General features: G+C 48.2%; 2 protein-coding genes and 1 pseudogene across 9 annotated transcripts; 1 reads left to right on the forward strand and 2 right to left on the reverse strand.

The window, feature by feature from the left end:
• Positions 1-1,780: 1,780 nt before the first annotated feature.
• LOC138845501 (set1/Ash2 histone methyltransferase complex subunit ASH2 pseudogene) lies at positions 1,781-4,325 on the reverse strand (annotated as a pseudogene).
• Positions 1,781-8,078, reverse strand: LOC100343235 (ribonuclease P protein subunit p38). Of its 3 annotated transcripts, none has more exons than XM_089311477.1 (3): positions 7,433-8,073; positions 6,820-6,871; positions 1,781-5,256 (listed from the first exon to the last, which is right to left on the reverse strand). In XM_089311477.1, the coding sequence occupies exon 3, from the start codon at positions 5,243-5,245 to the stop codon at positions 4,409-4,411; it is 837 nt and encodes a 278-aa protein (XP_089167603.1). In that variant the 5' UTR covers positions 5,246-5,256; positions 6,820-6,871; positions 7,433-8,073; the 3' UTR covers positions 1,781-4,408. The 3 variants fall into 3 exon arrangements, with proteins under 3 accessions (XP_089167603.1, XP_008266551.3, XP_002717517.3); XM_008268329.5 differs by having other exon boundaries at positions 7,803-8,070; XM_002717471.6 differs by lacking the exon at positions 6,820-6,871 and having other exon boundaries at positions 7,803-8,078.
• LOC100341709 (acyl-CoA-binding domain-containing protein 7) lies at positions 7,941-19,154 on the forward strand. 6 transcript variants are annotated; one of them, XM_089311478.1, is made up of 5 exons: positions 7,941-8,082; positions 13,426-13,866; positions 18,391-18,508; positions 18,617-18,679; positions 18,767-19,154. In XM_089311478.1, exons 2-5 carry the CDS (start codon positions 13,843-13,845, stop codon positions 18,838-18,840), a joined length of 279 nt encoding a protein of 92 aa, XP_089167604.1. In that variant the 5' UTR covers positions 7,941-8,082; positions 13,426-13,842; the 3' UTR covers positions 18,841-19,154. The 6 variants fall into 6 exon arrangements, 5 of the variants coding, with proteins under 5 accessions (XP_089167604.1, XP_089167607.1, XP_008266560.1 ...); XM_089311481.1 differs by having other exon boundaries at positions 13,426-13,854; positions 18,767-19,015; XM_089311479.1 differs by lacking the exon at positions 7,941-8,082 and adding an exon at positions 8,089-8,225.
• Positions 19,155-22,319: the final 3,165 nt, after the last annotated feature.

The following is a 22,319-nucleotide window of genomic DNA, read 5'->3' on the forward strand; positions in this document are numbered from 1 at the left end:
GCCATCACCTACTGCCTTCCCACACACATTAGCAAGAGGCTGGATTGGAAGCAGAGTACTGGGGCTTGAGGCAGGCACTCTGATATGGGATGTGAGCAGCCCAAGCAGCTGCTCAACCCACTGTGCCATAATACCTTCCCCCAATGATTCTGACCAATAGCAGTGATAACAGATATTCTGACTTGTTCTTGATTTTAGTGGAAACTTTTTAATTTTTCACCAGTAGGAATGATGTTAGCTATACGTTCTTTGTAAAGTATTTTGTTGCCGGCGCCGTGGCTCAATAGGCTAATCCTCCACCTTGCGGCGCCGGCACACCGGGTTCTAGTCCCGGTTGGGGCGCCGGATTCTGTCCCGGTTGCCCCTCTTCCAGGCCAGCTCTCTGCTGTGGTCAGGGAGTGCAGTGGAGGATGGCCCAGGTGCTTGGGCCCTGCACCCCATGGGAGACCAGGAAAAGCACCTGGCTCCTGGCTCCTGCCATCGGATCAGCGCGGTGCGCCGGCTGCAGCGGCGGCCATTGGAGGGTGAACCAACGGCAAAAGGAAGACCTTTCTCTCTGTCTCTCTCTCTCACTGTCCACTCTGCCTGTCAAAAAAAAAAAAAAAAAAAAAAAGTATTTTGTATCAAGTAGAAGAGGTTGCTTTCTGTTCTTAGATTGCCAAGTGTTTTTATCATGAATGGGTGTTGGTTTTCATCATGTTCTTTTCCCACATACATTGATATGGTTGATTACATTAATTTTCCAGTGTTTACTGATGGCTCACATCTTTATACCTGACAAACCTGTATATGGTGAGGTCCTGTTCCCTGCAGATGCCGCCATCTAGCTATGTTGTCTTATGGTGGAAAGGGGAAGCAAGCTCTGTTGAGCCTCTTTTATAGGGGCAATAATCCTATTGATGAGGGCAGGATCCTCAAACCTGATCACCTTTCAAAGTCTCTACTTCTTAATACCATCAGCTTAGAATAAATGTTTCAACATATGATATAGGCAACAGAGAGCACAAGAGCCTACAAGGAAGTCAAATTGACATGAAGCAAAAAAGGATATATTGCTTCTGAAACAATGCATTGCTTTGTGTTTACTGTTCTTCCTTTAAAACTGATAGTGCTTCTCCAATCCACTTTCACCTACCCTACTACCTGGGAGCATGTTTCCTTGGCACATTTTCCAAGTTGGATGGAAAAATATAAGTACTGCAGGACTACAGATGTTCTTGCATATAAGCATTATGACCAGCCTTTAAAAGGTGCAGTTATAAAAGCATGGACATTATTCCCAATAAGTTTGTTTTGATTTTCATATTTTAAAATACTGTCTGCACTGAGTGTTTTTTTTTTTTTTTTCATTTTTTTTTATTTTTTTTTTATTTTTTTGACAGGCAGAGTGGACAGTGAGAGAGAGAGACAGAGAGAAAGGTCTTCCTTTGCCGTTGGTTCACCCTCCAATGGCCGCCGTGGCTGGCGCGCTGCGGCCGGCGCACCGCGCTGATCCGATGGCAGGAGCCAGGAGCCAGGTGCTTTTCCTGGTCTCCCATGGGGTGCAGGGCCCAAGCACCTGGGCCATCCTCCACTGCACTCCCTGGCCACAGCAGAGGGCTGGCCTGGAAGAGGGGCAACCGGGACAGAATCCGGCGCCCCGACCGGGACTAGAACCCGGTGTGCCGGCGCCGCTAGGCGGAGGATTAGCCTAGTGAGCCGCGGCGCCGGCCTGCACTGAGTGTTTTTAAACTTTGATATATCCATGCCATATGGTTACAAAAAGTAGGAATCTTATCAATTTTTTTTTTTTAACTCAAGAACAAGTTTACTGGGGAAGGGTTTCTGTTAAAGTGGAAGCAAGTCCCTGTCACAATTACAGCTCTGGAGACCTAGTCGTTTCAGAGGTCCCAGTGTTCACAATTAATAGCAAAACCAAACTCACGCAGAGAGGTGACAGTCTTTAGACTGCTCTGGAAGGTACAACCATTGATTTCAGCTGTCCTTGGAAGCAGGCCCTCCCCCCGAGAAGTCAGGTGGGGTGGAGTGGAGTCAATGCCCACGGAAGACGCGTCTTCAGATAACTTAGCTACTTGGACGAGATTATGCACGCCTTGAAAAATCCAGTGAGGGAACGAGTCCCTGCAGGCAGGGGATGTGGCACAGCACCAGTTCCACAGGGAGCATACGGGATCCTGGGGTCAGCGGCTGTCAGTTTACGGCACACGGAGGAAGAGCAGTCACTGGAAGCAGGGGACGGGATGCATGAGGGCAGGGGGTGTCCCGCAGGCCCACCCAGCCTTCCGCCTTGCTGAAGGGTGAGGCCGTGCTCTGCGGCAGCTTGCGGGAACACTGGGCACAGGTAAAAAGCAAAAACCAAAGCCCCAGTCTTCTCCCCCAGAAAGTCCATGTCCGAAAACAGAGGGGCCGGTCAGGGTTCCCACGGAGGACTCCGCCTGCTGTCCACTTCTGTCTCCATGGGATGCAAGACATCGGCTGGGGTGTGCTCTACCACAGCACCCCAGCCCATGTCACTCAAGGGGCGGCAAGAGAGGTCTTTGGGAGGATACTTGAAGCACGGCCCAAAGTTAATGGAGACCGTGCAGCTCTTATACAGTGAGATGGCTGGGAAGTAAATCCCCTCAAAAATATCTTTGTAAGCCACACCTTGATTGGCAGCATTTTTATAAAATATTATCTCACTATGGGGAGTCTGCTTTAGGCACTTCTCTGCTTTACCCACGAAGTCTTTCTCCTCAAAATACAGAAAACTCTTGAACTTGATCAAAGCCTTGTCTTTGTATGTGTCAGGCAATGACTTGGCTGTCTCCCTGTCTTCAGGAAGGTTGATGTAGAATCCCAGGACATCTCCCTGTCCGTAGCCAGAAGAGTAGTGTTTGCCAATGGACTGATGGAACTTGGTTCCCTTTTTGCTCCACCAAGAACAGCTGAATTTATCATAGCCCAAGGGAGCTTGGAGGTTGCCTAAGGGCTGAGACCAACCCAGTCTGGCAGCAGTGTCGGGTGGCATCTCATCCACAGTGATCTCAAAGTAACAGGCACCTTTCCACACCCCGTGACAGGCCCGCACCATGGAGTAGCCCTTCTCTCCAACCACAGTCAGCCGGTCATTGGAGATCTTCAGCTGGGGAGCTCTATCATGTAGGGCTAACAAAACTCGCTCGTACAAGCAGACTCTGTAGAGGTCTCCAGGGATAGGTTTTCCTGCCCAACAGTCAAGTTCGAGCTTCTCAGGGTCAGGGGCGTGGGGGTCAGGCTCAGCTAAAATATACCGATAGCCATCTTTATTAAATGGATGCTCCAAGGGGTAGCCATGAGGGGGAAGGCGCTGAGCAGAAAATAAAGGGTCACTGCGGGCCTTCTTGGTGGTCCCCGTGGTCCCTCCATCCTGCTGTTTGCGCTTGTCTCCTCTTCCTTTTCCACTGCTCCCTGCTGCAATGCCCCCATTTAGATTCCCACTGGTAGACACAGCACTGCTTTGTTTCTGGTTGTCGTAAGCAGGACCGATGTTACTAAGATCCTGATCCAGAAGTCCAAATTTGGGGTAATCTTCAGGGTCTTTGCTCCCTGGATCAGGGTGCTCCTTTACCAAAAACACATCCTCTCTCTCTTTACTCATGGTTTTAACAATGTTATTTGGCCAAGTCATTTTCCCAGGTCTCTTGTCTGGTTGTCAAGCACTCCCAGTATTTATCAATAAATGGTATAATATCCTCATCTTTGGAGAACATGGTTTTTGGGTGCTCATCCTGTGTTCAGGACTGCCATGTAAGGTTGGCCAAAGCACTAAGGCACATTTCCTTCAAGTTTGCTTGCTTCCAGAGGAAATAGGTATTCCCACTGTGATGGCAAACATTGCAATGAAAACTGTAGTTAGTCATGAAAGGCAGGCAGGATGAAGTGTCGATGCCGAAGGTCTCCGCCGTGAACCATTTCATACAGATGCCACACTGCAGCTCCACTTCCCCCAGCTGCCGGCAGTTCTCATCCACCGAGCCCGTCTGCACGTCCATCACCTCCGACGTGTCCCCAGCGCCATGTAGTGTATCCTTCCCATTCGCGGATTCCGTCTCTAAACCGCCGCTTACATCCACCAAGCTGGCATCCCCACTCTCAGCTTCTCCAGAGCTGGGCTCTGCCACAGGAGCAGCAGATGTCCCCTCTCCAGCTGGAGCAGCTGCTACTGGTGCCACCGGCTTTGTCTCTCTGTCTTCTGCAGCTGCTGCATTTACAGCCACTCCCGGGCCGGGCCCGGCACCTGCTCCTGGGCTGGGTCCAGTTCCCACCACCGCCATGCCTGCCCTCAAATAGGATCTTAAGAACATACATAAACTTATTTTTATTGTTCCAAGGCATCTTTACAAAATGTCCTTTGAAAAATTGTATGAGATGACAAGCTTACACATGATTACTTTGAAGTTGTCTTTTTACTTTTGGGTGGTTTCCTTTTCTTATTAGGGTTTGCAATCAGTTTCTTTATTTTAAGGGGCTGTAACGCTACAGCAGAGGCTGGCTGACCTTCTGCAAGTTTCCTCTTGGGTTTTGAGAGGTCTTCAAATGAAGTTTCCAAAATCTCTCCGCCTGGCTTTTCCAAAGCCTCCCTGGAACCTTCAGTTGTGTCTGGAAGCCAGGGTACATTTAAATCGGGTACTCTGGGGATGATGGCACTGACTTCATCCGTGAAGTCCATGGAGTTCTTTTTAAACCCCAAGGCTAGGACACATTTCAAGCCAATGACCGGGGCGATTCTCTCACTGAGCCGGGGAAGCTGGCAGGCAGGCACGGCTCTGCTCACACTCAGCTGGATCAGGTGAGAGGTGATGATGGCAGGCTTGGCCGACTTACACACCAGCACCAGCAGCAGCTCGCTCCTCTCCAGGGCTCTGGTGACCTCGTTGACGCCGATGGCCAGCTGCTTCCTGATGTGCACAGGCGACCACCCCGAGGCTGGCTGCTTAGCGTCTGCCTCTCTCTCGTCCAGATCCTCGCCAATATCAGCATCGAGGTTGCATTTTTCTCGGCTTTGCTTTTTGACACAAGTTTTTTTCTTTTTCTTCTTATCCTCAATCTTCTGAAGTCCAATTGATCTAAACCTGTCTTCCAGGGTCTGGAGGATGAAGTGCATGTGGTCCCTGTCCAGCTCACTCCAGCAGATAGCATATGGGTTGTTCAAGGACGTCTTTACAACCAGAGGCCTCGTCTTCCGGACAGATCCCCGTGCTGGGGCTTGAGGGGCCGCAGCCATCGTGGAAAATCCTTCAGAGATGCAAAATGACAATGGAAAAGTCATGTTAGCTAGAAATGCACACCTTCAGAGTACCTTGGTCGTATGGATTCTTGGTAAGCTATAGCAAGCCTGTGTATGTAGACCAATTAGGTGACCACACATTTAACCTCTTTCAAGATTAACTTTCCCCATTTGTCTCATGACTTTGTCTTTACTCACAGGCAGAATGTGAATGTTCTGCATGGTTGTAATTGGTGAAATTCCACTTGTTTATTCATTCAGAATGTTCTTAATTCTCTTTTTGGGGACTGTATGGCATTAATCTTATAGATTTGTTTCCATTTTCTAAAGTGCTCTCTAGTTGGGACTCCTGTTCACTGAGCACCTGCAGTGTGTGGCTGGAGTTCTAGGCCCTGGGATTCATGGGGCCCAGGAGACCTCTGCCATTCATAATTAACCAACTGTGATTCTGTCAAGACCTGAGTGGTGTGCTCCCTTCCATGACTCTGCCTTCCTCCTTGCACCCAGTTTCTTGTATATCCGTCCTGAAACACTGGCTGCACAGGCAGAGGTATACTTCTATCTCCCCTGCCCCTCCCCATACGGTTATTCCAAGCTGACTTCCCTCCCTGGCAACTTTACAAAAACTGAGGAAACGTGGTGGTGAGACTTAAAGACATTGTTCCAGTAAGGAAAAGCAAGAAGAGGGATCCTTACTGCTGGGATCCACTGGTCTAGGGCATACCCTCCCTATCCTCAGGGCGACTGCCTAGGCCTGCCTTTCCTCGCCTTCTATCTGGCATTCAGTTGAGAACCATGGGCACCCTCATGGCAAAGCTAAAGGAAGCTACGTGCTCTCCGAGAGTGTGTGTGCAACATGTCAGAACATACAAGGCCCCTGCTGTGTGTGCTCCTTGATTCTCAAAACATTCCTGCAGAACTCCCCAAGGTGGGAGTGAGGAAACAGACTCACTACACCAAGTCACAAGCAGTTTTCCAAATCTGAGTTTTCTGCTTATTCAGTCCTAGCTGCACCTCAGAAATAACCTGTGGCTTTAAAAATATTTATCCAGATAGTTGGTCTTCACCTAGAATCTCTGAGAATAGGGCCAGGGCATCTGTGTTAGTGAAAACTGCCCAGGTGAACCTGACAGAGAACCAGAACTAGCAACTGCAGGTGTGGGAGAGGCCACCCTTCCACACCGGGCAGCTCTGAGAAATGGCCCTCGCCTCTCCTCAGCTGTGACGCTCCTCCCAGTCACCTTCCCACAGAAAACTTAAATTCCACTCCCTGGGGTCAGAGATCAAACCCCAGTAGTGTCAGTGGTGCCCACGCTGGGCATTGCTGCCTACGCGGCTTCCTTCGGGCCCACCACACTGCCCTCCCCAGCATCCCGACAAGCTCAGGGAACTGGGAAGGAAAGTGATTCTTCCAAATCCACTTAAGCATCACTAACTGCTGGCATCAGGTTAAAGCTGGTCAGGAAGGGGAAATAAGTGAGGAGCAAGACAAATGCGACTGCACAGGGCTCTTGCCAAAACACAAGTCCCTTAAGATGTTCAGCATCTGAACAGCAGGGGTAGAGACTTACAGCTCTGTGCTCCAGAGGGGTAACAAGAGGCGTTAACTTCTGAATGCAGAACCTGGCGGGGGAGATAAAAAGGCGTAGGTGGCTTGGATAAGCAGAAGGTCATGCAGTACAATCCAGAAACAAAATACTGTAAGAACAGCTTGGGAAAACAGACCTCGCTGAGGTGCCTTCCGCACTATGTCTCCGCGCCTCTACTTCCAATAGAGTCAAGGCAAACGACCCAGACAAAGAGGGTTCTTATCTCCTGGTTCTATCTCCAGATGGCCAGGGCTGGGGCGGGACGGGGCGGCATTTGGGGCTGGAGCCAGGAATACCATCCGGTTTTCCCAGGTGGGTGGCAGGATCCCCAATGACTTGAGCCATTACCATTTCAGGGATCCCAGTGTTTGCATCAACAGGAAGCTGGGGTCTGCAGCTGGGTTTTGAACCCAGGCACTCCAGTGTGGGGCACAGGCATCTCAACTGGTAGGCTAAATGCCCGCTCGATCCCCAACTGCAAACTGACGGTGCCACGGAAGGCCCTCCACGCTCTGACCCCATGTCTCACCTGCCTTTCTCCCTAGGCTCCCCCCAGCACATTTTACACTCAACACCAAACCACACGCATACTCACTAAGCCGTTAGTTTCTCCCCTCCCTGTCTATACTGCCTGGAATACCACGCCTTCCTTCAGCCCCTCAGTGCACGCGGAGCGGTGGAACGCAGAAGGGCCAGGGTGGGGTTTTATCTTTGTAGTTCCCGCGCCCACCAGGTGCAGTAACCCAGGCAGCTAGAGGAGCCCAAGTAGAAGCGCGCGCTGGTCCCGGGAGGTAGCCGGAAGCCCCGCGGCTGCGCGACAGGCCCCCCAGGAAGCCCTGGCTACCGTGCGTGGCCGGGGCCGCGACCTCGGCCTCCGGACCCAGCCGGAGACCCAGGCTCGATTCCACCCGGGCCGGGGTCCTTCCTCCCCAGCCTGGCTTCTCCCGCACCCCAGCTCCACTTACAGCTCGCGTCTCCCAGCGGACCACGGCGGCGGCTGCACGTGCGCCTGCGCCGCGCCTGCGCACAGCCTCGCCTGCCGGCAGCGCCTTCCTCTCGCTGTTGGGGCTGGGCGGAGGTGCTGAGTGCGCTCCGCGTTGGTTTACTCCGCCTTAAGGATCTTCACCCACCCAATGTCGGGCTGCGGGGAAGCCACAGAGCGAGGCCTCAGCTTTGAACCGGGAGCGGAGGCTCCGGCGTGTGCGCGGCGCAGCTTGCTTCTCGCGAGATCTTGGGGTTGCCATGGTGAGTTGCCGCCGCGTTTTCCAAGCCTGCGGGTTGGGAGACAGTCAACCGGTGAAACTCCCCGGAGGCTGGTTCCCTCAGGGCGTCTTTGCTCCTGTCTGCACCCTCCTATTTCTAGCTCGGTTTCCGTCTTTCAGAGCCTTGTAAGTCTTAGCTCGCTCTTTTCCCTCCTTCGGGACGCAAAAGCCCAGCCCTTGCTGCCCCAGTCCCTCACTCTCCGTCGGATCCCTGCGCACGACCCACCGCCCTGGAAAGAAGAGAAACGGGTAGGGGGATGGATGGGTGGGTGAGACACTTCCCAGGCAGTAATGTAATCCTGGGAATAATGTAGAGAGGAAGAGTAGGGCTTTTCGCATCCCGGAACACGGCATCCTCTGCGGTGGTTACTGCAGCCAACGCAGAGGGCAGTTAGGAGCGGACTCGGGTGTCGCGGGCAGTCGGTGAAAACAGCGGAGGGAGAGTGTTAAGGTCAGGGCTCTACACTTGGCTGTGCACTACACACCTCAGTAGGTTGTTAATGAGCTGCTCACCCCCGCCCCTTTTCCTCTTCCGCTTTAACCTGACACTTTCATACTGGGGGTGCTTCAAAAAGTCCTTGGAGAATGAAATTAAAAGATGAGTTTCTTATGGTGCAAAATTTCTTTTTAAATCCATGCACACGAGGGTCTTCAGAACAGCCATGAAAATGAGTATCATGAAGAAACCGCATAGATTTCATAGATTTTTTTTGCACCAAAATACAATCTTTTTTAAAAAAATTTATTTGCAAGACAGATAGACAAGACTGCAGTCCTGGTTCACACCCCAGATGCCCATAGTGGCCAGAACAAGGCTGGTCCGAAGTCAGGAGCTGGAGCCCAGTCTAGGTCTCCCACACGGGAGGCAGGGCACCATCACTTGAGCATCACGTGCTGCCTCCCAGGGTATGCATCGCCGGGGAGCGGGAATCAGGTTGCAGAGGAACCAGCTGGTGTCTGAACCGCTAGGCCAAATGCCCACCCTGGACTTTTAATTCCATTGCCATGAACTTTTTGAAGTATCCTCGTACATATTTTCCTCCTTTTTTTCAATCTATGCTCTGCTTGTTTCCCATTTTGGAATCTGGTTTATATAAATTTTGATAGCCTACATAGTACCTAACTGGCCATAAATTAAACACTACAAAAAGTGGCATTGCTTTTGGTCAAAAATTGCAAGTTACACAAGGTTAAAGTATAATCTGATTTTTAACACATGTAGAAAGTTGAGAAAGGGCAGAGTTGGGGCAGCATTGTGGTGTGGTGGGTTAAGCTACCTTCTGTGTTGCTAGCATCCTGTATCAGATAGCTGGTTCCAGTCCCAGCTGCTCTGCTTCCAATCCAGCTCCCTGCTAATGTGTCTGGAAAAGCAGCAGAAGATGGCCCAAATACCTGGGCCCCTTCCGCCTATGTGAGAGACCCAGATGGAGTTCAGTGTTCCTGGCTCTGGCCTGGCCCAGCTCATGGTAGCTATCTATGGAATGAACCAACAGATGGAAGATCTCTTTGTCTGTATCTCTTCTTCACTCTGCCTTTCAAGTAAATATTTAAAAAAAAAATGAATAAGGTTACCATGAGATTGAGTACAACAACAGGCTTTTGTTTCAGAAAATGGATTATAGTAGTTCATTATGGTGAATTAAACATGGGATCCTAAAAACAGAGACACACAGAGCTCATTGAAATACTAGAATTATGGGAAGAAAATCTGTCTAATTCTTTGTCCCCCTTAAGGTTCCAGATTTATCATTTGAGCATCATCTTAGTATTTATTAGCTGGGTAGGGATTATCAGTGGTTACATGTCTCTGGAGCCAGGCTACCTGGTTGAAATCCTAATTTCATCACTGACTACCTATAACCCTAGGCTACCTAATTAACCTCCTCTGTGAAGTGATAAAAATAGTACCTGTTTTGAGGATTAGAGGAGCTGATCTATGTAAGATGCTTAGCACAGTGCCTGGCATATAGTCTTGGCAGTCCTGATAAATAGTTTTGTAATGAATACAGTGACAACCTGGCAGAATTAAGTGAATAAAAATTATATGTAGCTTCTTTATTTCAGTGCATTTTTAAGACTAGCGATACAGTTTCCACAATAACTTTGTGAAAATGAACATTTCAAAATTAGTTTCTGTCCCATTTGTATCACACAAGCATGACAACAAAAAAGTAGAATTGTTTCCATGGCCCGGAATCTCCAAACATATTTCCTTTCTGCACTCCCTTCTAATTTGTTTCACAATATGTATGCTTTAATAGGAGTCATTATAAAGGTATGTAAAAAGTTTGGAAGCAATGAAATTAAAAGAAGTCTATTTTGGTGGGGAAAATTCTGAGGGCAGGCATTTGGCTCACTGGTTAAGATGCGAGCTGGGATGCCTGTATCTCCTACTGGAGTGTCTGCATTGTTCCTGATTCCCACTTCCTGCTACTGCATGTCCTAGGAGGCAGCAGATGATGGCTTCTAAACACGGATGCAAAAGAAGGAAGGGAGGGAGGAAGGAAGAAGAGGGAGAGAGGAAAGAAAGAAAAAAGGGGGCCAATGCTGTGGCACAGCGGGTTAAAGCCTCCATCTGCTGTGCTGGCATCTCATGGACACTGGTTCAAATCCTGGCTGCTCCGCTTTCGATCCAGCTCTCTGCTATGGCCTGGCAAAGCAGTGGAAGATGGCCCAAATGCTTGGGCCCTGCACCTGTGTGGGATACCCGAAAGAAGCTCCTGGCTCCTGGCTTTGGATTGGCACAGCTCCAGCTGTTGAGGCCAGTTGGGGAGTGAACCAGCGTATGGAAAACTTCTTTCTCTGCCTCTTCCTCTCTCTCTGTGTAACTCTGACATTCAAATAAATAAATCTTAAAAAAAAAAAAAACAGTAAATGGTAATGAAAATTCTATGGGAAAGCTGAATGCAGGCTTAAAAAAAAAGAAAATTCTTGTAAACCATCCTGTTGAAAAAATCAAGGGAGAAATGTTACAGCATCACTGAGACATTCTTTTTTTTTTTTTTTAAAGAAAAGCTTTTGATCAGATTCAGCATCCATTCATATTAACAATTCCTATGAAATTACAAGAGAAATTAATTTCTTTAACATAGTAACATACACCAAAATCTCACCACTGCAGTAAACATCACATTTAATAGTGAAAAACTGAAAGTATTACATTTAAGGTATAAGAGTGCTCATATTACTATATTTTTTAAAGATTTATTTTATATATTTGAAAGATGGAGTTACAGAGAGAGGTAGAGGTCTTCCATCACTTGGTTCACTCCATTCCAACAGCTGGAGCTGAGTCGATCAGAGCCAGGGAGTTCTTCCAGGTCTCCCACGTGGGTGCTGGGGCCCAAGGACTTGGGCCATCCTCCGGTGCTTTCCCAGTTACATTAGCAGGGAGCTGGATCAGAAGTGGAGCAGCTGGGACTCAAACCAGCACCCATATGGGATACCAGCACTGTAGACTGGGGTTTTAACCCGCTGGGCCACAACACCAGCCCCTGCTAATATTACTATTACTACTGTTTGTTATACTAGATTATACAAGGAAAAGAAAGTTGTGAGGATTGGAGAGGAAGAAATGAAATTGTCATTATAGACTGCTAGCTATAGACCAAAAAATAATAAAAATTGCCCAAAAAAGAATAAAGAGACTCATTGGAGCCACTGGATATAATATACAAAGGTCAATTCCCTTTCTCTACTGCAGTAACAGATACACAATGAAATTCAAAAAACAAACTCCATCTACATGATGAAAATCACAAAGTAACAGAAGTAAATCTACAGAAGTTGTGCAGTACCTTCAGTGGGGAAGAGTAGAAACTTTATCAGAAAACATGACAACTATTGAGAAACTCATGTAAGGGTCATGCATAGTAAATCTGCATCATCAAGCTCAGCCCTGATCCTCATCCAACTGACAGAGACTTTCAGTGCAAGTCCAAGAAAAAGTAAAAGTTATTATTTTGTGGGACTTGATCCATGGGTGCTAAAGTGTATCTGAAAGAACACAGTGCCAGAATCCTTCCTGAACAAAATGGGAAGCATTTAATAAGTAGGATAATGTGTGTGCCACAGGTGGAGGGATAAGCAAATAGAAGGCCCACGAGACTACTCTGTTATATTATTAGGAGCAGCTGCTCCTGGCATTCTTTCTTAAGCCCACTGTAATCAGGCTTTGCTCCCCGCCACCAGTTAAACTTCTCTTCAGCTCATCAGTGAGCTAGCGCCAACTGTTAATCCTTAGTCGTTATGTTGCTTGAAATACTTTCCCGTGAGATAAGCTTTTTTGACTTGATTTCCAGCATGCCACATTCTCTGCAATTTCTTCCTCTTCTCCCCAGCTCCCTAATTTTGGAGTCCCCCAGGGTTCAATCTTCAGTTCTTTTTTCTCTTTTATATACACTCATGTTCTAGGGTCATCAAGTCTAGAATTCCAAATACTGTTCCTAGGTTGGTAACTTCTAAATCATATATGCAGCCCAGACTGAACATGGATATTCAGCTGTCTATGTGACTTCACGGATGTCTCAGAGGTAACCGGGCCAAGCTGAACTGGTCTTTGCACCCCACCAAACCTACTCCATCTGTGGCTCTTCTCATCAGGCCAGGAGACGTGGGATTATGCGTCACTCCTTTCTTTCTTTCACAGCCCATGTGAAATTTGTCAGCAGATTCTGTTGACTCCACCTTCAAAATACATCCAGAATTTGAAGTACCCCTCACTACTGCCACTGCTACTACCTGAGTTGGAGACATCCGTAAGTTCTCCCTGAGATTACTATCACAGTAAGGATAATTTTCCTTTTTCCCTTATTGTCTATTTTTTTTTCTTTTTTTTTTTTAAGATTTATTTATTTATTTGAAAGACAGAGTTACAGAGAGTGGTAGAGCCAGAAAGAGAGGTCTTCCATCTGCTGGTTCACTCCCCAACTGGCTGCAATGGCCAAAGCTGTGCCAATCTGAAGTCAGGAGCCAGGAGCTTCTTCCGGGTCTCCCACATGAATGCAGGGGCCCAAGGACTCGGGCCACGCTACACTGCCTTTCTAGGCCACAGCCACAGCAGAAGACTGGATGGGAAGTGGAGCAGCCGGGACTCGAACTGGCATCCATATGGGATGCCCGTACTTCAGGCAGGGGTTTTAACCCGCTGCACCACAGTGCCGGCCCCTCCTGTTGTCTGTTTTCAAGGTAGGATCAAGAGCAATCCTGGTCAGGTCAGGTCCAGTGCTCCCAGTGCTGGGCCTTGCCTATAAAGAAAAGCAAGTTAGGGTAGTTTTGCGTCACAAAGAGGAAAAAGGAGACAAACCGCAAACCCCCTCTCACCCAGCGTTCGCAGACTCTGGGGAGGTGACTCCTATGCGAATCCTCGTCGTCAGCGTTGCACACGGGTACAGAGGCGGAATCCCAAGTGAGCTCCACGTCCTGCAAACAGCCTCCTGAGAAAGACCAGAAATGCAATCCAGGAGCGGAGAAGAAATACTTTAAACTCCCTTCCTTTAGCCTTTCCACTGACGGGGACTCGAGCTGCTGAGAACCGCGGTGGCGGCCGGGGAGCCCCCGCCAGTCAGCGAAGCGCTCTCCCCTAGCCCCGCCCACCAGCGCCTCCGGCCAATGGGAGTCGGCTGGACCGGGAGCGCGGCCAATGGGAGGGCCGAGGGAGGAGCTCTGCCTTTAAGAAGCAGCGGCCCGCGAGGCAGAAGCTCAGCAGCAGGCAGAGAGCAGGTGTGCATTGGTCTTCGCCAGGATGTCTCTGCAGGTAACCCAGCGGGTGAGGGGTGCTCCGAGAGGGAGGCGCCCGAGCAGGGGGCGGGGCAGGCGTGGCGACCCCTTGCAGCTGCCGCCCACCCTCCGCGCCTTCCCGGAGCGTTCCCGGTGGTCCTGAGGGCATCCCCACCCCTCCCCGAGGGCAGCACTTTGCCACCTGTTTACTAGGAGCAGGGACTGCCCATGGCAACTTCCTGGACCCCAGGGACCGATTAAACCGCGTGAGCGTCAGAGTAGGTGCAGTCCCCGAGGAGCTCGACCACAACCGCTGCTGATGGAATGGATGACTTCCTTGCATGTCATTTTTCATGTGCCTGAATGCAACTGCACATATGTGTGCATTTGAAGTATGCACGCCTATTCTGTTGCTTTCTATAGTTTTGGTCTTCTACTTAGTATTTAGCATTTTCTCACCATTAAATATTCTCCAAAAATATAGTTTTTAAATGCATAAGACTTGATAGAATGAACACAACTAAATGTGCTAACCATTTCTTCATGCAGAAAGTTATGTGGGTTAAAGGTGGACACTGCAGTCAGCTGGGCTCAAGTCTGTAAACCTCGCCCCCTCCCAGCCTGTGAAACAGTGACTTTACCTCCACCACCTCCCCTTCCTTCTCCCACACTGGTGTGTGAACACGAACGCTGTCAAATACGCCGCATCCATAGTGTATATAAAACAGTGCCGGGCTTGTGTTAAGAGTCGAGGAAACATCAGCTGCTCGTTGAATACATAGATATTTTTCTCTTGTGAATGACTTAATGTAATCCGTATTGAACTTTTCCCAAAATAATCAAAACTTACATCGAAGATATGAGAGTTCCCTTTTTCACTTCGTACTTTGTTCTCCGTGGATCTCCGTGCAGCCTTTATGCTGAACCCTGGCAAATACTGTTGGCCCTGCCTGGAGCAGCTTCCCCTGCCCCCGCCCACCCAGGGAACGAGGTGAACGAGGACCCTCCCAGGCTGAGCAGAGCACCTGCTCATCGCCTCCGGAAAGGACTCGCACCCTTCCCGCCCTGTTCCCAGAGCCGCAGCGCCCTCTCTGCTGCACGTCTCAGGGCTCGCTTGCCCCTGGGACTTGGAGCTGCTGCGGGCGGACTGTCCTGCGCACGCATCGAGGCCGGGCACCGCGTGTTGCTGTTCAGTGCTGAGCTCTGGGAGCCGAGTGCTCACAGCCAAGTCAAGAACGTGTGCCCTGGGAATCGCGTTGGAATCGCGTTGAGTCCTAACACCTTCCTGCCCGGATGCTCGGTGTCTTTGTGAAGCTGCACTTCAGAGGAGTTCGCTTCTCGCGGGGGTTCCCGGGCAGCGTGCCTCACAAAGGCCTCACAACCCGGGATGCGGTGGAACAGCCCGGTACAGCGGGAAGGTCCCGATTCACGGTGCCGGGGAGGTGCCCGCGAGGAGGAAGCCGGGCCCTGCTCCACAGTGGGGTGCCTGTCAGGGGAGGGGCAGCCTGGGAAACTTTGTCAGGGCTTATCTCTTCTGTCGAGAGGGTCCAGGACTTTCCTTAGCTCTTTAATTTTCCAGAAACTTCTTCCTAGAAGGCGAGGCCCTCTCACAGTTTTTAAGACAGCTTAGAATTCTGCTCAAGGCTTGGCTCCCAGCAGGGAATGGAGTGGACATCCTTGGACCGTGGCAGGAGAGTCTACAGCAAACAGAACACCTGATGGGTGACGAGCCTGAGGAGGAAGACCCAGCGCCTCTTTCCGAACAGCCTTGCCTTGAGCGGCCCTGGTCCCTCATGCAGCCTTTCTATTTTCTCATTATAAACACAGTACAGGCACATTATAGACAATCTGTACAGAATGTATTTAAAAGCCAGGAAACTTACCAGTATCAAAGGCAGTTACTGTTTGAATATGTTAGTGTGTTTCTTTCTAGTCTTTGTTTTTTCTACACAGTTTACAGGGCTGAGTTTATAAAACAATTTTGTGGTTTTGGTTAAACCATAATCTCAGCATTTTTAAAGTCTTGCTTCACTGTGAATATTTATATCAGTTTCTTCTAGAGTTAGGTTTTCTCACCAAGGAACCTTAAATAGAACAGAAAATAGCTAACCGTCGTCGACCACACTATTCTAAGGACTTTGCGTGTACTAACTTATTTAAATCCTTCTGGCCCCCTTGTGAGTGGTGCTCCTATGGTGTGACACTCCAGATGAAGGACAGACATGCAGAGGTTCTGCAGCTCGTGAGATCCTGCAGCTCTTGCGTGGTTATGCTGTGATCCAAACTAAGGCCGTCTGGCTCCTAACACTAACCCCAACCCTAACCACACTCTAACATTATGTGTAAAACAGCTGATGGTTTCCTAGCAGGATGAGGTGCCCTTTGTCACAGTGTTGCTTTAAGTAGAATATAAAATACAGTTAATCCTCTGGCTGTGAATGTAATAATTAAGAGTATCTGTAAGGGTGCACGCTTCCTTCTTGGTCCCCTGTAGGAACTGATCAGGAGGCTGGGCCATTTTCAAGGTTACATAAGTTAGAGAGACCCTGGTCGCCAATTTGCAGATGATTTCTGTCTGTCACAAACAACTGTTCTAGTTGTGCTTTTGTCCTGTCTTCGGGGTTGGAAGGAAACTTAACCCAGAAACTGTTGTGATCACAGAGTTCTGAGGTTACTGTGGGGCTATCCGCTTTCCCTCCTGGGCCTGTGGACCAAAATGGAGCTCTGACATTGGAGAAAGAACTGTGAAGGGCAGGGTTAGACTGCCTCCTTGTTAGATATGCAGGCCTCTGACAGTTCCTGCTTACTTCCAGCTTAAAACAAATGACATGAGGTAAAATATAGTTTATTTAAAGAAAAAGGATTTAAGAAGTCTGTTCATAAGAATAACCACTGAGGCCCTTTGCACAGTACAAACCTGGAGGTTAAAAGAGGGGAAAGGATAAGGCCCCTGGGAGTGCTGTTCCCTGGAATACAGTAAGGGGTGGCTGCTGGCTGCTTCCTGGGCTGTGGGCCTGGGTCAGCCCAAGGTTCCTGGGGAGATACGCAGGCTGGGGTTGTCAGAGTTAGCTCAGGAGAGAACTTACTCCTCAAGCATACTTAGAGCGAACCTTTGCTAAGTTGGCTACGCAACTTCTCTATTCTGTAAACCAGTTGAAATAAATCTTATGGATTTTGGTTGAAAGGAATTTATATGAGCAATTTGACTAAATCAGGAATATTTTTAAAGATTATTTATTGGGGCTGGTGCTGTGGCAGCTGCTCCTCTTCAGATCCAGCTCCTGCTAATGTGCCTGGGAAAGCAGGGAGATGGCCCAGGTGCTTGGCCCCTTTACTCACATGGGAGACCTGGAAGAAGCTCCTGGATCCTGGCTTCAGCTCGGCTCAGCTCTGGCTGTTGCAGCCATCTGGGGAGTGAACCAACAGATGGAAGACCTCTCCTTCTCTCTGCCTCTTCCTCTATAACTCTGCCGTTCAAATAAATAAATAAATCTTTTAAAAAATTATTTACTTATTTGAGAGGCAGCGTTACAGAGAAGAGAGAGGTAGCTTCCATTCGCTAGTTCACTCCCCAAATGGCTGCAACAGCTGGAGCTGGGGCTGGGGCTGGGCCGGGCAGAAGCTGGGAGCTTCATATGAGTCCCACACATGGATGGCAGCGGCCCAGACACTTGAGCTGCCTTCCCCTGTTTTCCAGGCACATTAGCAGGGAGCTGGATCGGTTGTGGAGCAGCTACCACTCAAACCAGTGTTCACAGGGGATGCCAGTGCCAGAGGATGAACCCACTGTGCTGCAGTGCCAGCCCCTGAATCAGGAATATTGATTGTCCTTGGCACCGAGCTGGTCCACGCACAGGTGTCAGTGATACTGTTGAAGAACAGGGGCACGTGGGCGCTGGGGGAAGAATGTCCTGCCCGATGGCGTGAACTGCTAACCCAGTGCCTGCATGCAGTGAGATGTGGGCTTGAGAAAATAGTGTCACATAAAGAAAGTGTCACTGAGTTAATGCCCTTTAAAAGCCATAGATAGTATTAAGAATTTGATTTAGTTCTGCATATGTTATCTGAATATCATACTAGGAGAGGTGTCCATGAGTTCAGGAAATTAGGATAATTTTGGTGGAAGCAGAGCAGAAATAATTTTTTAAAATGTTTGTCTGTTTTCACCTACTCTAAAGGCAGAGCAACAAAGAGGGAGAGAAATCTTTCATCTTCTGGTTCACCCTCCGTATGCCAACTATAGCCAGGGCTGGGCCAGGTACTCGGAGCCTGGAACTCCATCTGGGTTTCCCATGTAGGTGGCAGGGGCCCAGACACTTGACCCATCCTCTGCCGCCTTCCAAGATGCATTAGCAGGGGAGTGGATCAGTGCCCACATATGGGATGTGGTTGTCCCAAGTGCAGCCTAACCCACTGTGCCACAGCACTGCATAATAGCTCACTTCTAATTGAAACCTTCTCCTCCTCTCTGGGTTCCCACTCCCTGGTGGTAAATGTCTTCAAATGAAGATGGGCCTGCCTAACATTAGCAAATGCACTGTGTGTCTTTTCTTTCCATTTTTTCCCCCTTTAGGCTGATTTTGACAAGGCCACCAAAGAGGTGAGGAAGCTGAAGGCGAGACCCAGCGATGAAGAACTGAAAGCCCTCTATGGGCTGTATAAGCAAGCCATCATTGGCGACGTGAATATTGGTATTGCGTGGCTGTAGAAGAAGACTAAGTGTGAACTTGCTTTGAACAGTGTTTATAGAAACACGCAGTGCACAGTAAACCTGAAAGTATCTCTCCTTCTTTTGGCAGCCTGTCCAGCAATGTTAGACTTAAAAGGCAAGGCCAAGTGGGAAGCATGGAGCCTCCAAAAAGGTGTTTAATTCTTTAACAAGTCCAAAACAAGGCTTCTCAACCTCCCCGTGCAGCAGTCCCTGAGATAACCTGCTTGTGTCTTTCTAGGATTGTCGAAGGACGATGCCATGAGTGCCTACATTTCTAAAGCTAATGAGCTGATTGAAAAATACGGGGTTTAGAATTCTTAGAATGCAGCAGATGAGAAATTTTTCCTCCTGGAGCCTTCATGGCAAAGGTACCATAACCTAACATTGAGTGTGGAAAATGTTTACTTTCACTATTAGCATGATTTATAATATTTAACTAGGAATATATTATAACTGCATAGCTGATTAAATCTTACTTGATTAAACCAGGTGAGACTTGAGTTATTTTTAAAAATTATTACTCTGATGGAACGTGCACAGAAACTTTAACCATTGTTTGTTCTTGTGGTTTATCTCTGCTACAGTGAGTTGGTGTCACTGGTGTAATAAATGCAGCTTGTTAAGAATCAGTAGCAGGATGATTCATTGTTACACTGTGTGGCTTTGGGCTCACCTAGACGTGGGGACTGTGGAGTGGCAGAATCGCCTGGTCCAGGTCTTCTGTGACTTATGAGATGACCTGGGACAAGTTAGTTAACCCTGCTAAGCTTCATCTGTGTAGGAAAAAAAAATGATATCACTCTCACAGTGATATCACTGTTGTAAGATTTGAGTGAGCTAACTATAATCATCCAGCCCTCATATTACAGAAAATGCTATATACAACATAACAAGTAAGCTGAAAAAATATTTTAAAAAAGAAACTCAAGTGTCTATCCATTGGGGCCAGCACTGTGGCATAGAAGGTTAAGCTTCCACCTGTGGCACTGGCATCCCATATGGGTGCTGGTTCAAGTCCCAGCTATTCCACTTCCAAACCAGCTAATGTGCCTGGGAAAGCAACGGCAGTCCTTGGGCCCCTGCACCCACATGGGAGACCTGGAAGAAGCTCCTGGCTTTTGCTTGGCCCAGCTTCTGCTTTTGCATCCACTTGGAGAGTGAACCAGCAGATGGAAGACATTTTCTATCTCTCTCTTTCTCTCTGAATCACTGCAATTAAATACTTTTTTTATAGTCTCTCCATCATTCTTCAAAGAAAGAAAAAGCTGCCATGAAAAAGTGGACTATTTTTCTTTACATTTTTAAATTTAAGAAAAAAACACTTGAAAATGTATCTAGTGATAAATGAAGCACTACTGTGTACTTATGTTCAATATCATCAGAAGGAAAATATAAGAGTCTGGAATATTGGCCCATTGTTCAGTTTCTGACCAGTACACAAGTTCTTTGAAAGAGGATAGTTACATTTGAATCTGAAAACTTATTTGAGATACCATAGAAAAATGCCTGTGAAAAGGGTGTATCTGTATTCTCTTTGTAAGAGTTCAAGTTGAGTGTGGTATGATCAGAGAAATAGATTAACTTAATGGTTTTTTGTTTTGTTTTGTTTTGTTTTGACAAGCAGAGTGGACAGTGAGAGACAGAGAGAAAGGTCTTCCTTATCTGTTGGTTCACCCCCCAATGGCTGCTGCGGCCAGTGCGCTGCGGCTGGTGCACCATGCTGATCCGAAGCCAGGAGCTGATCCAAAGCCAGGAGCCAGATGCTTTCTCCTGGTCTCCCATGCGGGTGCAGGGCCCAAGGACTTGGGCCATTCTCCACTGCACTCCCAGGCCACAGCAGAGAGCTGGACAGGAAGAGGGGCAACTGGGACAGAATCCGGCGCCCCGACCGGGACTAGAACCTGGTGTGCCAGCACCGCAGGCGGAAGATTAGCCTATTGAGCCATGGCACCAGCCAACTTCATGTTATTTTTAAAAAGTAATTTTTTTTGAGAGAGAGAGAGAGAGAGAGAGAGAGCTCCCATCCTCTGGTCCACTCCCCAAATGCCCACGACAGCTGGGACTAGGCCAGGGCTGCAGTCAGGATCCAAGAACACATCTCAGGGCTCCCATTAGAGAGGCAGAAACCTGATCACTTACTTGAGCCTCCCAGGGTGCTCCTTGGCAGGAAGCTGGAATCAGAAGCAAAGACCGGACTTGACCCCAGTGTGTGTCCCAAGCTGTGTCTCAACCACTGCATCAAACACCTGCCCCAGTGTGTTGAATTATTCTATAGGGGCCTCAAAAAGTTAATAAAAAATGGAATTAAAAAGCAAATTTACTTTGGTATAAAAAAGTTTGAAATCCATGCATAGTATTGTCATTTTTTTTTGTAAAATACAGTCTCATAATACACAATTTCCATGGACTTTTTGATTTTTCATATTCAGTTAATATATTTAAAATGGTAAAACTACAATCATTAAGTACAGCATAATGGCTGCCAGAGAGGAAGAAGGTGGGTGTGGCTGTCAAAGGGCAGCAGGAGAGGTACTGGGATGTTGGGTTGTTCTGTATATTCACTGTAGCCATGGCAGCTTCCTGATTGGGATGTTACATTTTAGTTTTTACAGTGTTGTTACAAATTGTACAAATTGGGTAAATGGCTCTGTGGGATGTCCGTATTTTTTTTTATAGCTGTAGGAATCTAAAGTCATCTCAAACAAAGTTTATTTTAATAATCAAGGTTGATTCATCAACTGGAACATTTTGAAAAGTCAAGCTGCCTCTTATGGCCACTAAGATTTGCCTGAAGATGCTCAGATGTCTTCCACAATGAAGTGAAGGCCCACATCCTCCAAGGAGAAGCTATCAGCTACACCTGGGCTTTTGCAATAGAGGCGTTTTAGAGTTCTTTAGAGACAGAAGCCACAGGATATGTGTATGGATACACGAAGAGGGAATTATTAGAATTGTCTCCTGTGATTATGGTAGCTGAGAAGTCCCATGACAAGTTGTAGCAGGCTGGAGACCCTGGGATGCTGCTAGTGTGACCGAGTCTAAGGGCCTCAGAACCAGGGAGGCCCAGGGTGTAAGTCTCAGTTCAAGGCAAAATGTCCAGGCACCAGCACGGGGGCTGCTGGCCTAAGACCTGGAGTCCAAAGGCCAGCCACTGATGCCCAAGGCAAGAGGCAAGTGCGTCCCAGCTCACAGAGCAGGAGACGCCAGTTTGATTTCTGTATTGGTTGTCTCCAGACCCTCCATCAGTTGATGGTGCCTGCCCACACTGAGGCGGGCTCTTCCCTCCTAGGTCCCTGAGACTCATGTGCTAATCTTGTTTGGAAACACTCTCACAGACACACCCAAAATAGCACTTTTCTAGGTTCGTAAGTATGCCTTGGTATTTTAGGAGTCAAGTTGACACCTGAAGTTGACCAGCACATGCCGGCTTGGAAACTCTCAGAGCTGGTGTGTGTGGACCTCGCCTCCCCTGTGGAGAGACTGGAAAGCTTGGCCAGAGCCTGGCACGGGACACATTGTGAGATTCCCACTTATAGACCATATTGAATAAAAATGATCCATATTAATAATCATAAATCCACATTGCTTTTGTACCAATTCTTCAGTAAGAGAGCCCTGAGAGTTTGGAACGGGAGGGTAAAGTACAACATACACTAAACATTGAGTACAATTTGCTTGAAGCTATTTCTAAACTGAATTTGTGGATTCCAACTCATGTTCTTCCCCAACAATTTTATATTATATTCATTTTGTTAAAAAGGAATGACCTATTAGGAGGAATGTTTCCTGTG

The sequence above is a fragment of the Oryctolagus cuniculus genome, chromosome 13 (genome assembly GCF_051225735.1).
Source record: "Oryctolagus cuniculus isolate XC-2025 breed Fujian yellow rabbit chromosome 13, ASM5122573v1, whole genome shotgun sequence".
Classification (NCBI taxonomy): domain Eukaryota; kingdom Metazoa; phylum Chordata; class Mammalia; order Lagomorpha; family Leporidae; genus Oryctolagus; species Oryctolagus cuniculus.